The sequence below is a fragment of the Crocodylus siamensis genome, chromosome 10 (genome assembly GCF_052110815.1).
Source record: "Crocodylus siamensis isolate JL-2025a chromosome 10, ASM5211081v1, whole genome shotgun sequence".
Classification (NCBI taxonomy): domain Eukaryota; kingdom Metazoa; phylum Chordata; order Crocodylia; family Crocodylidae; genus Crocodylus; species Crocodylus siamensis.
In genome coordinates this window covers 57,561,907-57,576,179 of record NC_143404.1, presented here as the reverse complement: position 1 = coordinate 57,576,179, position 14,273 = coordinate 57,561,907, and the positions used below count along the sequence as shown (strand labels likewise).

At 45.4% G+C, this 14,273-nt stretch overlaps 1 protein-coding gene across 2 annotated transcripts in view; it reads left to right on the top strand.

Moving 5' to 3' along the window:
- The window catches only part of GDAP1L1 (ganglioside induced differentiation associated protein 1 like 1), a 41,611-nt gene extending 30,384 nt beyond the window's left edge, over positions 1–11,227 (top strand). For both annotated transcript variants that reach the window (XM_090064673.1, XM_090064672.1), the window contains one exon: positions 9,818–11,227. In XM_090064673.1, the coding sequence (XP_089920799.1) occupies positions 9,818–10,161 (344 nt within the window). In that variant the 3' untranslated portion in view covers positions 10,162–11,227. The remainder of the gene's footprint in view (positions 1–9,817) is intronic.
- Positions 11,228–14,273: the final 3,046 nt, after the last annotated feature.

The following is a 14,273-nucleotide window of genomic DNA, read 5'->3' as shown; positions in this document are numbered from 1 at the left end:
TTCCTCTCTCTTGCTCCAACAGGTGACTGCTTGTGGCATATGTCATTCAATATTTGTTTTAGAAAAAAACCCCATCCTATAACAGCATTCCCAAGCCCAGGAATCATCTTAAATAAATTTTAATGCTCAGAAAGATACGTTTTGGGCACTATGCAATGTAGCACAGAGGGGATTAATGCTCCAACTAAATGCTCCCCTCTGATCTCAGACACACCAGTTACATGCTTCCACAAATCCTTCCCTCATTTTCATTTTGTTCACTGAGTGGTGACATCTCATAAGGAACTACTCTAGAAACCAGGAGGACTTGCAGAGGTAGAGAAGCAGTTACACTCTTGCTGCTGTGGTGAAATCTCAGTGGCATGATTTGCTATGCATCAGTCATATCTGCTGCTTCAACCACCTCCCATCACTCACATGTAAGAATTTGGTTTTGAGCACTGTCCTGATGTTGCAGAATAATTCCTGACATTGCAGAATAATTCCTGAGAACATCGATGGTGGGAATGAGCATATGGACCTCTTCCTGCTTTGACCCTGCCTAAGTCCACCCAACGAATTCTATATGGTGTATCAAATCAGAGCAAACTTCTTAGGAGGAATGGCCAGTGAAGTCAGCCAAAGGATATGTAGCTGGAGTAGAGGGAATGTTCCCATCTTCTCCTGCAGTAGATGGGAAACAAGGAGTGCAGCTCGGAGAAGGGTTTGGAAATACAGCACTGCAAGACAAGGAGCTAAATAAGTCTTTGCCCATGAGTTACGCAGCAGGGAGGCCTCTGCAGAAAGAGATTAAGCAGCTTTCACTGCTCAGGCAGTGGGGGATTAACGATCGGCTTTTTCTGCATAAAACACAACATTTCTAATAACTACTTGTCAGTGTATTTTAGCATCAGCCTGTGCAGGCTTTGTGTACGGTGCTGAAACTCATTAGCATTCATAGAATCAATGAGTCGGGAGGGACCTAGACAGATCATCTAGTCCGACCCCCTGCCATAGGCAGGAAGGAGCACTGGGGGAGGGAGGGGTCATAAGACCCCAGCCAGGTGCCTATCTGGTCTCCTCTTGAAGATTTCCAGGGAAGGTGAGAGCATCACCTCTCTGGGAAGCCTATTCCAGGCTCTGGCCACCCTTACCGTGAAGTAGTTCTTCCTAATATCTAGCCTAAACCTGTCCTCCCTCAGCTTGTGGCCATTGTTCCTGGTGACTCCAAGGGGGACCCTGGTGAACAAACTTTCCCTGAGTCCCTGCTGCTGGCCCCTGATAAAGTTGTAGGCAGCCACAAGATCCCCCCTCAGTCTCCTCTTCTGGAGACTGAAGAGATTCAGGTCCCTCAGCCTCTCCTCACCGGGCTGGCCACGGAGGACCCCAACCATACGAGTGGCCTCCTTTGGATCCTTTCCAGGTTCTCCACGTCCTTCATGAAGTGCGGCGCCCAGACCTGGACACAGTACTCCAGCTGTGGCCTGACCAGCATCGCACAGAGGAGGAGGATCACCTCTCTGGACCTGTTAGTGATGCCCCTGTTGATGCATGACAGGGTGCAGTTGGCTCTGCCTATTGCTTTGTTGCATTGGCGACTCACATTCATCCTGGAGTCAATTCTGACTCCAAGATCCCTCTCTGCCTCTGTGCTGCCGAGAGGGGCAGCCCCTAACCTATAACCGTAACGCCGGTTCCCTCTCCCCAGGTGCAGCTCCCTGCACTTGTCCTTGTTGAACTGCATCCTGTTCAGATCCGCCCACTTCTCTAACCTTCATTTAACTGAAGAAGCATCAGTTCACTCTCTGTCACTAGGGGATGGATAAAGTCACACAAAAAGGCCAAAACGACACCAATTTGAGACAGAGTCAGCAATTATGAATGTCAACCACTGAAAAAAGTAGGGAGAAGGAAGGGAAAATATTCTTGGGTTGGCAAGTGGTGGCTAGATTTTTCAGTGGTGCACAAAAAAGGTCTGTACAACTCTAGCTTTACTTTGCACCCCAAAATATTGTAAATGCAACACACACAACCTGCATCTAAAAACCCTTGAAGTGGTTGGACACTGACCGCCTTTGTCCCCCTGCTTTACCTAAGATAGGTTAGGGTGTTTTTGGTGCCTCTGGGCAATATGCTGTGTAATTTTGGAACAGGGTTGATTGGGTAGTTTAAGGAATAGGTTAAGCAAGGACTTGTATGGAATGATTAGGATAAGGATGATCCTGCCTAGAGCAGGGGGTTGGATTAGATCAGAGGTTCCCAACCACCGGGTCACAGCTGTGAAGGGTTAGCTGCTGGGTTGTCTCTCCATCCGGGTTAAAGCTGAGCAGTGGGGCAGCCCCAGGAGGGAGGCAGCCAGCTCCGTGCACCCCATTCTGCTCCCAGTGCCATGGCTGTGCCTGGCAAGGCACTGCCCACACAACAGATACCAGGGCCTGCACCAGGCTGGGCAGGACCCCCCAGCTCCACCTGTAGGGGGGGCGGGGGTGCAGACATAGAAATGCCCAGGGCAGAGAGTGGGGAGGCAGCTCCGCTGCTTACTCCTAGAGAAGGCAGCGGAGCCCCTTCTTCCCAGGCGGCCCCAGCTGGCCCTCCTGGGCCACCACCTGCACAGCCCCCTCTCCTGCAGGGTCCCCTGCTGCCCATGGCTGCAATTCCCCAACCTGATCCAATCCTCACAACCTCCCCATCATACCATAATAATTAAATTTAAATATGTAAATTAGATTGCTTCTCTATCTAGTCTACCAAAATTCATTGAGTGAGTTTGCTGGTCTGCACTATAAAAAAGGTTGGGAACTACTGGATTGGGTGAGTTCTGGAGGTCCCTTCCAGCCCTCCTTTTCTATGACTTTCACGTCCGGAAACACCATTTATACATATGCGACTGGTGCTCAATTTTTGCATTCAAACAAAGCAATTAAATTAGGCCTGCACTTGCACATGGGCAGTTTTGATCACCTATATTTAGTGTTTAGAGGCAGGGAAAACCAGTTCATAATATAAACAATAGCTCTTTGCACTTCTGTAGTACCTTCCACTACTGCATCCTATGAAGTGTGTCACAAATAGCAATTGACTCAGCCTCCCACCTGCTAGGTAGGGAAATGGACTCTGAATCACTCTCCTGAAGTCACACAGCAAGCCAATGTCAGAGCCGGGGCTAGAACCCAAACCTAACAGCCTGTAAGTAGCTTTTACCACTGTAAAATATAGATCCCAACATATACATGCCACTGGACACACTTCAGATGTCAGGTTTTTCTTCCCTGTCATTTTGTCTCCTTCTGGTTCTTCCAGTTCTGCTATTTTCATGGCAACTCAGCCTCCTGTGTCTGGGTTTGCAAGAGGCAGGCACTGCTGCCTGTCAGAAAGCTGCAGGCTTCCTGAAAAGCAAGGATATTCCCAAGGACACATGGTGCAGCTCTGCTGATTCCTCTTGAATGCTCTGTAATAAGGGTGGGGGCCATAGCAGGAGCCTACCATAAGCAGTAAGAAGCACCTGTCTGGCCACAGAGGCTTTGGGATGTGGGCAGTCCAATCCCCCTGCTCTGGGACAGCTCAGGGGAAAATAAATGGAAAAATCCTATGTGCTGCTCAGAGATGGCTGGTGTTTTATGGCTAGTGCCTCAGATGTCAGCAGAAGAGAATAAAGATTTAATTTTATTAAAGGGAATGAAAGCCTGCTGAAGAAAAAGCAGCTGATTATTCAACAAAAGCAAATCAACCCAACAGGGTTCCCTTCCCAAAGGGACCCTGGCATGGGAAAGGAGGAAAGGCTCCAGCTGGAATTAAACTGCTGCACAGCAGAGAGGGGAGTGGAAGGCCGGATATATGGACAACCACTGTCAGGATCTGTCCCTGGCCAGACTAATCCCCCTGGGCTGTAACTGCCAAGGAGGGGACTGCCTCCTCACTGCTAAAGGATCCCAAGGACTTCTCTAATAACATTTCACTTGGTACCTTCCCCTTACATTGTGCTTCCCACCCTCACTCATCACATTTCACAGACACACTGAGATTGCAAGTCCTTTGGGGCAGTGGTATGGGCACTACCTGTGTCTGGTGATGCACTTGGCACACTCTCTGGTGCTCTGATGGAAGCTACAAAAAATAACAACAGGGCTCCTGAGCAGAGTGACAGGCAGGGCTGGAAGGGCTCCAGACCTTTGCATCCCTGGGCTGGAGTGGAGCTCAGGACTAGTCAGTAATGCACCTGCAGCTGCCGTCGCTGCAGGGCAGGAGAGCGGGCTCTGGCTGGCATGGGAGGTGTATCACTCCAAGGGCAAAGATGGCAGGCAGGCTCCCTAAACACTAAGATTAGCCCTGGGGGATGGGAATTAAGTGAAGCCCTTTAGGCACTTCAGCTGTGTGGCATGACTGCACTCATGCCTACTAATCTTGTCTGAAAATGTGCTCGCTAACTCTGATACCAGTGCTTTCAAGTCAGTGGACTGATGCCTCATGACCATGCCTTTTGGGCTGAAGCCTCTTGGGCACAAAGTCAAGGGCTGCTGTTAATGTCATAGAATCATAGACTAAAAGGACCGGAAGGGACATGTAAGATCATCAAGTCTGGTCCCCTGCCATGGGCAGGAGGTAATTGGGTTCAAACGAGCTCAGCAAGGTGCATGTCCAGGCTCCTCTTGCTCACTTCCAGGGATAGCGACTGCACCACCTCTGCCGGGACTGTGTTCCAGATTCTAGATACCCTTACGGAAAATAATTTTTTCCTTATGTCTACCCTAAACTCTTCCTCAACTAGCTTGTGTCTTTTGAAACTTGTTCTCCCAAAGGTACCTTTCTGAAGAGTTGTCAGCTGAATACACTTGGTTTCCTTCTGGCTTCCTGCAAAACTGCTCCCATCGCCTTCTTCATAGCACTAGATGCCCATATTCTACCCAGTTTGTGCCATTTCTTTGGCACCTCCCCTGGAGTCTGTGACTTATGTTACAGCAGCTCCAACCTTCAGTGTTCTGGCTGGTTGAATCCAGATAAGGCTTTAAATCCTACTGGGACTGCCACCCCTGGATCCTCTACCTCTGCACTGAACGTGAAATTTGCCCTCTGAGCTAAGAGAAAGTAACTCCCCAAAGACCAGAACTGTCCTGGAGAGAAGAGCTCTGAGAAATGAAGCTTATATATATGTTTAAACTTCAACAGAGCCCTCCTAGAGTGAAGCCATTTCCTTTTCCCCAGGGCAGCTCACCTCCAAGTTAGTTTTGTGTCATTGCAGCCTGCACAGCACAGCATGGCATGTCCAAAACGAGCTGGAACTTGCATTTTGCAAGATCCCTGGGCTCTCCCTGCCAGCTGAGTCTGGGAACAGGACAGAAAAATTCTCTCTCTCTAGGACAGACTGCCTTTGCATTGGGTCTGACTATCCTCAGATTCCCACAAGGTGCCCAGGAGGCTTCCAGCTCCAATGTGCTAGCGATTCATTAGCTACTGAAACAATTTATTGATTAATTAGACACTGGTGCTGCCACCCACTCTGGGCCTCTGGCAGTATTAGGCCAGCTGCCAAGCCAATAAAAATGAGGCCTTGCAATTAACATTAGCTCTGTTGTTCCAGCCTTCAAGGCCAGCAGGCACTCCTTGTTTGCTGTTTCTTGCACAGGCAACGCCATAAACTGTCTTTGCCTCATTTGTCTAATGATCATTAGCCTCTGAGCTTGCCAGACAAGGGCTGTGTGTGAAGTGCATGGATATTCACCCAGCTGTGGAATGGGTTAATAAAGCAATAACTAATAGCTACACTAAATGGCAAATAAGGAGAAGCTGGTTTGATTGCAGTATATATTTGGTTTTCACACTACAGCAGAGAGGGCAGCATCTTCATTCCTGGACAGACCATGGTCTGTGGGTAACTTGAGCCGGTGGAGAGCACTCAGTTCCCCTTCCCCACTATTGCATCGGGATGCCAAAAAGCCTTGGGTTTCCCTCTTGTATTTTGAATAAGACAACAGAGGCTTTTCATCATCCTGAGAAGGGGAAAGGGGGCAGTGATCAGGTTTCCTCAGGACAGAATACTTGGCATCCTTTGGATCCAACTAGCCTCTCTCTCAGTTTCCAATTTGGCTGTCCTAATTTGTTCAGACAGGGTGGAACAGAGCTGTGACGTGTCCTCATGTAAGCATTTCTCGCAGAACCGTGACGCTACAGGATTAATGTAGTAGCACATGGGCCCAGCCTGCAATTCTGCCTGGGCAGGAAAGGGTGGGCTCTGGAGAGGGGGCCAATTTTCATACAACTATAGTTTGACTCTCACAAAGCCCAATCAGAAATGTTTAGCAGTGGTTAGACTGCAGTTCAGGTTCTGTCCTACAGTGACTTCAGCCACTCTGCTCTTTAGTCTCCCAGTCCAGGACAGGGTCTGTCTCCCACCAAGCATTTCCCTTTCTGCCCTCTGGAATTTCTTCAGATCAACACTGTGTTCTTCACAGACTAATGCCCTGTTACACAATAGTTCACAGGTATTTCCATTGGTGCACTGCAGAGCCAATACAAGAGCTGATTGTAATTTCATACAGTTCCACAAGCTATTGGGCAATGGAAAAAAAAATAAAATATATCTATATCTATATCTATCTCCATCGGGCATCAAAATTGTTTAAGCACTTCCAAAACTATTTTTCTCCTCACTTGCTTAATCAAGGGATTCCAAAAGAACCTATTGAATTTCCTCCCTTTCTGTGCCTCATACTTACAATGTAATCAGTTATCACAGGGTTATGAATCTCACACATACTATTATTATACCATTTGCAGAGTTTGGCACATCAGTCACTGAGGCAGGTGTTAAGCTAACATTTATTTACCCAACAATAAGAAATAACCAGCAAAGCACTAAGTCAGCTGTAATCTAGCCTAAAATGGATCATCTTATCTCCATTCTCTGAAGAAAATTTTCCTTGCATGTTTAAGACAACTGGAAGTATCCCAGACAAAGCATCACACACTTGAAACTTCAGGCTGAGGATTAATAACAACAACTGCACCCCATATCTGAGACCAGACACCATGGTCTACTACTGCAGGTCTTCTCACAGGCTCTGCAAACCCTGTCTTTTATGCAGGGATCTAGGCTTAAGTGCTCTGCTCCACAAACTGGTTTGGCATTGCAGCACTGCCCTGCAAATCTATGCTTCATTCAGTGGCTTTCTTTTGGAGGGTAGTTTCTGCACTAAGATCTTTGGCACTAAAGGTTCTGCCCACTGCTTTATCTATAAATCATTTATCTTCTATTTGCCTTGAAAAGTCAAAAAATTAAAGCACCCCACTGCCCTAATGCAGAATAGGTTTAAGAAAGAGCTTTCTTCAGCCAAACCCTAAAGGGGAGATGAGCTCTAACCTGCTTCCTCTGCCTCTCATTCCCCAAGCCCCTGTCTTTTTTTTCCCTACCTACCCTTCCCTATATACCACACCCCTCAGGTTATCACCTGCTGCTGCTAATAAGGTTCACCTGGTGCTTTATCCCTGTTAGCATAGTGCAGGAATAGGAGGATATTTGGGAAGTGTTTTAAGCCCTTCCTGGCCAGAATCTCTGCAGAAATCTCTTTGCACTATCACAGTCTCTAATCCTTTGACATCTCTTTCATACTCAGTGCCCACACTAAACGTTGACTCCCCTTGAAACCCGACTCCAAACACAGAAGCGCTGAAGAGTTTCCTCAAGGAAGTCAGGCAAGGTTCTTTGAGTAGATGTGATATCATTTATTAGACCAACTGAGTAGTTGGAAAAAAGTTCTTAACAATCCAAACCACACCAAATGGATCCAGACCATGCCAGGACAAGGAATGTAAACCTTGCCAACAGATCTTCGCCATCCCCACTATAACTACACCCCGCAACAGATCCATCGCCATTCCTGGATCTTACACCAGCACCTCCAGAAGTGTTATACATATCATCCATTGCACCAAATGCCCTGATGGAAAATATGTAGGAGAAACCAAACAACTGTGCACCAGAATGAATGCACACTGGAAATCTATCAAAGACAAGAACACCCAACTACCTGTAGGGGCTCATTTGTCACAAGACAATCACTCCCTCTCTGATCTTTCAGTTCTAATCCTCAGAGGGAATTTACAAAACACCTTTCACAGACGAGCCTATGAACTTCACTTCATCACCTACTGGATACAAAAAATCACGGACTAAATATAGACATTGGATTTATGGCATTTTAGTTACAACCTGCCTGACATCTGATTCACCAGGTACCTGCCAGACCTGACCTTTTACACTTCCCCCCCCTTCTCCCCTTTGTCTTCCTAATCTCCAGCCATTTCCTTTTTTACAGACTGCTTCTTGTCTACCTTCAATTACCACCAGTGTAGAGTCTCCCTTACTCATTTTTTCCCCCCTGCTCTCCCCCCTACTCCTCACCTTCCCTACTTTACTTTTTGTTTTCTTAATTTCTACCTATTTACCTATTTACATTCTCACTGACATCTTGTCACACTTTTAGCTTCTCTCATTCCTCGGAGTCTCAAAACAGCAGAGACTTCCTATGCCTGAAGAAGGGTGACTGTGCCGGATAGCTTGCTAAGAACTTTTTTCCAACTACCGGGGTCGGCCCACCATTTTTTGGGGCTCCCTGCAAAATATAGTTTTGGGGCCCCCTGACGCGAAGAAGCCAGTGTTGGAGTCAGCAGTGGGGCGTGGTGAGCAGCTGAAGAAGGCAGTGTTGGCAGGGGGAGCGTGAAGAAGCTGGCAGCAGTGTCAGCAGCGGGGGGAAGGGCTGGCAAGCAGCCAGACATGAAGCTGGCAGTGGCGGCTGCGGGGCGCCCCACAGCTACAGGTTCCACAGGAGAGGATGGGCCAGCTCTGCCAGTTGGTCTAATAAAAGATACCACATCTACCTCAAGAACCTTGCCTGCCTGTGCCCTTAGACCAACTTGGCTACAATCAAAAACCCAGCCTCAAGGAAGTCAGGAGTTTAAAGAGGCAAAAAGAGCCCCCTTAGCAACAGCCCCAGACTGCTGGCATGGCTTGGCTGTTGTGCTAAGTCCTACTGGAAGAGTATTTAATTCTTAAGTATTTCTGACATCCCTAAAGTAGAAAATAGGGAGTGTTACTGGGGTTGACAATGAGACACTTCCTTCATTTCCAAAGCATCAGACAACATCCAGCCAGTAGCCGAGGGCATGTGGAATTGCCCTGCATGAGTGTTTAGGACAGCTGGGGAGTTTTTATACTAGACTTATCAGGGGCAGGATGGGACCTACTATCTATAGATAGGGATATACCTAAATCACAGTTTCACGCATTTTGCAGAAACCACGAAACAACGAAAAACAGCTTGTCTGTGATTGCTGTGATCATTGGGAAATCCAGCATTGGCCATAATTTCCTGCAAAATCAACCAAAATAAAAAGTGGCAGTGATGTAGACTGAGGGAAGATGCCTTCTGCCAATCAGCAGCAAGGGGCAGGGCAAAAAAAGTGATAGCAATGTAAACTGAGTGAAGACACCCTCCACCAATCAGTGGTGAGGGGCAGGGCCCCCATGAAGTGCCCACAAAATGAGCTCTGAACACCACCAGTAGACCACGAAAACCCTTTATCTTGCTGCAACTTAGTTAGGTTCCTATCTCGAAGCATCCAACAAAAAAGGGACCTGAGCTGCTTCAAAATCCAAAGCCAGGTGTCCTGGCTGTTATTTTTCAGACTCCATAAGGTCTGGTCCACTTCCTTGAAAAATCATTAGGAAACAGTGGGGCAAAACACTGCTAAAATCCCCTAGCCTTTGGTGGGGTTAGTGTCAAGCCCTAAATTTCCAAACAGCAGGTCATTCTTATCATGTGTGTTTTGTGGCTTCATTCTCCAGGGCAGAAGTGTGAACTCTGGCTCTGCGGATGTGTCTTTACTTTGGCTGATGTCCTGCTGGGAGCCACACTGCACCGCCTCAAGTTTCTAGGACTTTCTAAGAAATACTGGGAAGATGGCAGCAGACCCAACCTACAGTCTTTCTTTGACAGGATACAAAAACGCTTTGCCTTCAGGAAAGTTTTAGGAGACATACACACCACCCTCCTCTCAGCCGTGGTGCCCAACGCTTTCAGGCTGGTCAAACGGAAACCCCCGTCCTTCTTCGGAGCTTCCTTCCTCATGGGATCTCTGGGAGGAATGGGATATTTTGCTTATTGGTATTTAAAGAAAAAATACATCTAATCCTGGCTCTTTGGTGTTTAGTTTGGTGTCTGTGCTGTGTGAAATCATGATGAATCCTCAGTAACTGTAATGAAATTTGAAGCAAGATATGAATACTTATTGTTAATGTAACATTCCATAGTCTAGAAGTAGAAACTTATACTGCAAGGAAATAAGGCAACAAAAATAAGTCAACTTGTAAATGCCTTTTTTTTAGGTTGAAGTATTAAACTGTAGTGAACGTCGCGTGTTGCGCTCGGGCGTTGACTGGGCTCCCACACCCGCCGCGGTGTGAAACAGCCTCCAGAGTAGGCAGATTCTGGTGGCAGAGAGATGGCCACCCCGGATGGTTTCCCAAGCACCAGGTTAAACAATGGGATCTGGATACTCTGTTCTGTACATTTACGTTTTCAAAATGTTCGTTGGCCGCATCACACATTTCACAGGTGCAAGTAGCAGAGACTCTCCTCGTAGACACTCCTACGTTGTTGTCAGCTGGGGCTTTGTCTGGAAACAGGGAAGGCAGAGCCAGTGGGGGGAAGAGACAGTAGATGGGCAATGTCAAAGTGGTTTTGCATTATTTAAGTATCCCTTTTTCTATTATTTCCATGAAATCTGGTGTTTTTAATTGAGCTGCTCTTAGAATGTATCCACTTTCTATGTTGGTTTTTTAAAAAATGTTTAACTTGTGTCTTTTACTAAAAGCCACATTTGTTTCCCTCATATAAATTATGTTAACTTCTAGTCTGAATTCCATTTTATAGGAGTTTTTTTGTTTTGTTTTTTAGCCTCATGGCTCTGTGACTTGAATATCCTTTCATGGATTTGCAAAGCATCTTTCACTGACTGAGCATCGAGACTGAAAAATGCAGCCATTTTCAGAACTTTTCAGCACTTTCCTGAAGATGCTATGGCTTTCTCTTTCATTGGGAGCTCGTTTCAGTAATTTTCTCGCTGTGTATTTTCTTAGAGACACTTTGCACAGAACCGCATTTATCACTTTCTTGTGCCTTTTGCATGTTGGAAAGAAAAATGGGCGTCACTGCTACTCATGCTTAGAAAACTCTGAGATTCTAAATAAACCATATGGGAGGAGTAACTGCTTTACATTTCTAAATGTGTTTGATATCCTTTGATGCTTATTTCAAGGTGGATCAGTGTGTGTTGAGACTTCAGGTCGGTTTGTGCTGTTTCTCATACAGTATGGGTTGATATAGAGCCCATGAAGAAGTAATATACAGTCCCTATATTTTCTAGATAATTTTTCTCTTATTACTGAACTGCTTAGAATGTCTTTGCTTTTGCTTACAGATGCAAGGCTATTAATCAGTGGTAAATAGCTGTGCATCTTGGGACTTGGGAACTTAGACAAGCACTGTGTAAGTGATGGTATTTTATTGTGCCTCTGACACGAAGAGGGGAAAATGATCTTTATGCATCTGAAAGACAGAGGATTTCACAGTGGCTTCAGTGCTCAGCTTGTCATAAAAAGTTTCTAAAAGTGACACAAAGGACCAATGCATACATCTGGACAAATGCACAGGCAAAAATACATACATGTATTCCAAATATTCATGGTTAATTATCTCAGCCACAAACACACACTTGAGTGTACACCTATCTACTTTGCATCAAGTCACACCTAGCTTAGGTGCTTTCCTAATGACATAGGCTTATATTTTTCAGCATTTAACTGTGTGTACAGTCATTGGCTCTTGCAAAAAAATCCAAATTCAGCAGCTGTACATGAAACAGGCCAATTACAGATAAAGATACAGTGACATTACCAACTGGGCGCAGAGCTAAAAGCATAAAAGTGTTCTTACAAATACTGCTGGGGTGTCTGTGGAAATGTGTTAGAAATCTGGCCTAGAGTATCAAATAGAAGTGATAGGATACAATTTGAGGGATGACTGAAGAAAAGAAGAGGATCCTAATTTTAATTCTTCATTTTAAAAGCTAAAAGGGACAACTTTCTACAGACCTGTGAGTGACTGGTGCCTCCTGAACCGCAGAAGCTGCTGACCCTGGCAGGGGGGGCACCAGCCCTACCAACAGCATCAGTGTCGGCCACCGGGGGGGCACAGGCCCCATTAGAGGGGGCATGTGCACCCCCTACCAGTCACCTTGGTTGGCCAAGGTCCATTAGGGAGGCCTGGGAGAAGCTTACACTAGCAGTGCACATGTTGTGCCTATTGTGAGAATAAATAGAGAGCTTTGTGCTCTGGGATGTCAATCAGAAGTATAAATCGTAGGTAGAGTTAGTACTTATGAATATACTTAAGGCCAACTTGTATTTTAAATGGATGTTGAAGAAATTGAACTTCCCAGCACTACAAAGCTTTAAGTCAAATCAGTGTGAGCCGCTTCAAAATGTTGTGCCAGGAAACCACATTAATTGCTCAGCTCTCCCCAGTTCTACTGAAGATCTTCAGATATTGTGAGCATAGAACTCACTGACAAGTCACTGCCTAAGTAATCAGAGGATAAGACACTGCTTGGAACATCAAAAATAACTCTCCAAATTCTGTGCAGAAGGTCAGAGTCTGACTTGGCTCCTATTGAAAACTCTGGCAAAGCTCCCATTGTTTCAGCAAGGAAGACTCAAGTTCTGTGGCCACAATTTGGCAAACTACATCTCTACACAAAGCACTTAAACATCTGCTTAACATCGCACGCATGAGGAACTCACATTTACTTTAAGTGGATTTTGTGAACTGGAGTGGGTTCTTACAGGGGTTTACGTGCTTTGGTGAATCGAAGCCCAAATGACCAGACCTAAGGAATTCAGACCAGTCCATTTCCAACAGTAAATATTACTAGCAACAGGTTTATAGCTCATGCAAGATAAAAACAGTTTTACCTTGAACTTTTGTTCAGTCCGAAACAAATGCATTATTGTCCTTCGTATATTTGACTCTTTTGGTTCTTGCTTTGGATTCCTGGCATGCTCAACTGACCTTATACTTTGTTTTATGATATTACTTTTTATTACATAAGGACAGCTTTCACTATGAGGAATTAACATTTGGCTTCTTAAATGTCTTGGATAGGGAAACAATAACATAATAATACATAAATCAGATGCATAATTAGCAAACAAATCAGATGCATAACTTATTCATCAAAACTCAGATTTATTTATTATTTATTGCATTTAGTGAAATCAAACTGTGACAACCAGGGAAATCAGTATTGAATGAAGCCTGTAGCTATTCATATATTACAGTCAAGCACTGTGTGTACAGAAAATTTTGATTGCAGCTGTCAGTTCTGAAGCAGATTGCTTTTCCTTTGGCTTCATTTTAATATTGAATAATTCTTGATTTCCAGACATCAGGTTCAGTATCAGCAATGAATTGGTCTCTGAACTACTCTGTTTACTGTTGGCTGAGAATATGCTGCTGCTGCATTTGTCAGAGCAGCATATTCATCATCTAGTCTAGTGCATGTGGATGATGACTGGGTTCAGCTCCTGACTGAGTGACTTAGGTAAACCCTGTGCCTGGGTTTATCCATCCAGAGCTTGTGGAGAACAGCGCTTACCAACCTCACAGTGAGGTATGGAGGCTTTTTGTTCAAAAAATAGATAGGGACTTCCAGATGAAGAAACTGTTCATCTGCCATACTGAGGATCAAATCCATCCCTGGCATTATGCAGCAGAAATCAGTAAGAATTACACCAGGGATGCATATGGACCAAAGAGTCACCTTTCTCCTAATAATTCAGGGTCACAACTGATGTGATTGGCTACCACAGATGAGGCAATGAGATTTAGAGCAGAGGGTGCTTGAGGAATGAAGATGTAAATCAATGTCAGGATTTTGACAATATCAAAATGGCTAGGTTTACGGGATAGTTTAGGAAAGCTTGTCTGCAGGCTGACAGAAGGGATTACCGAGAGCGAACTCCAAAAGCCCATAGTGCTACTCAGACCATAGTGGTTCAAAGGGCAGCATTATTCACCCATTGGCAGTCACTATATATGGCACAGAATAATAGAAAAGGAACACAGGATATGGAAAAGACACTACAATAGTTATGTCTGCTATAGCTCATGGACTGTCTCCGCAGATATAGCCCATCCATGCTCTTTACCTGGGGCTATCTCCATACACAGCCAATTAGACTC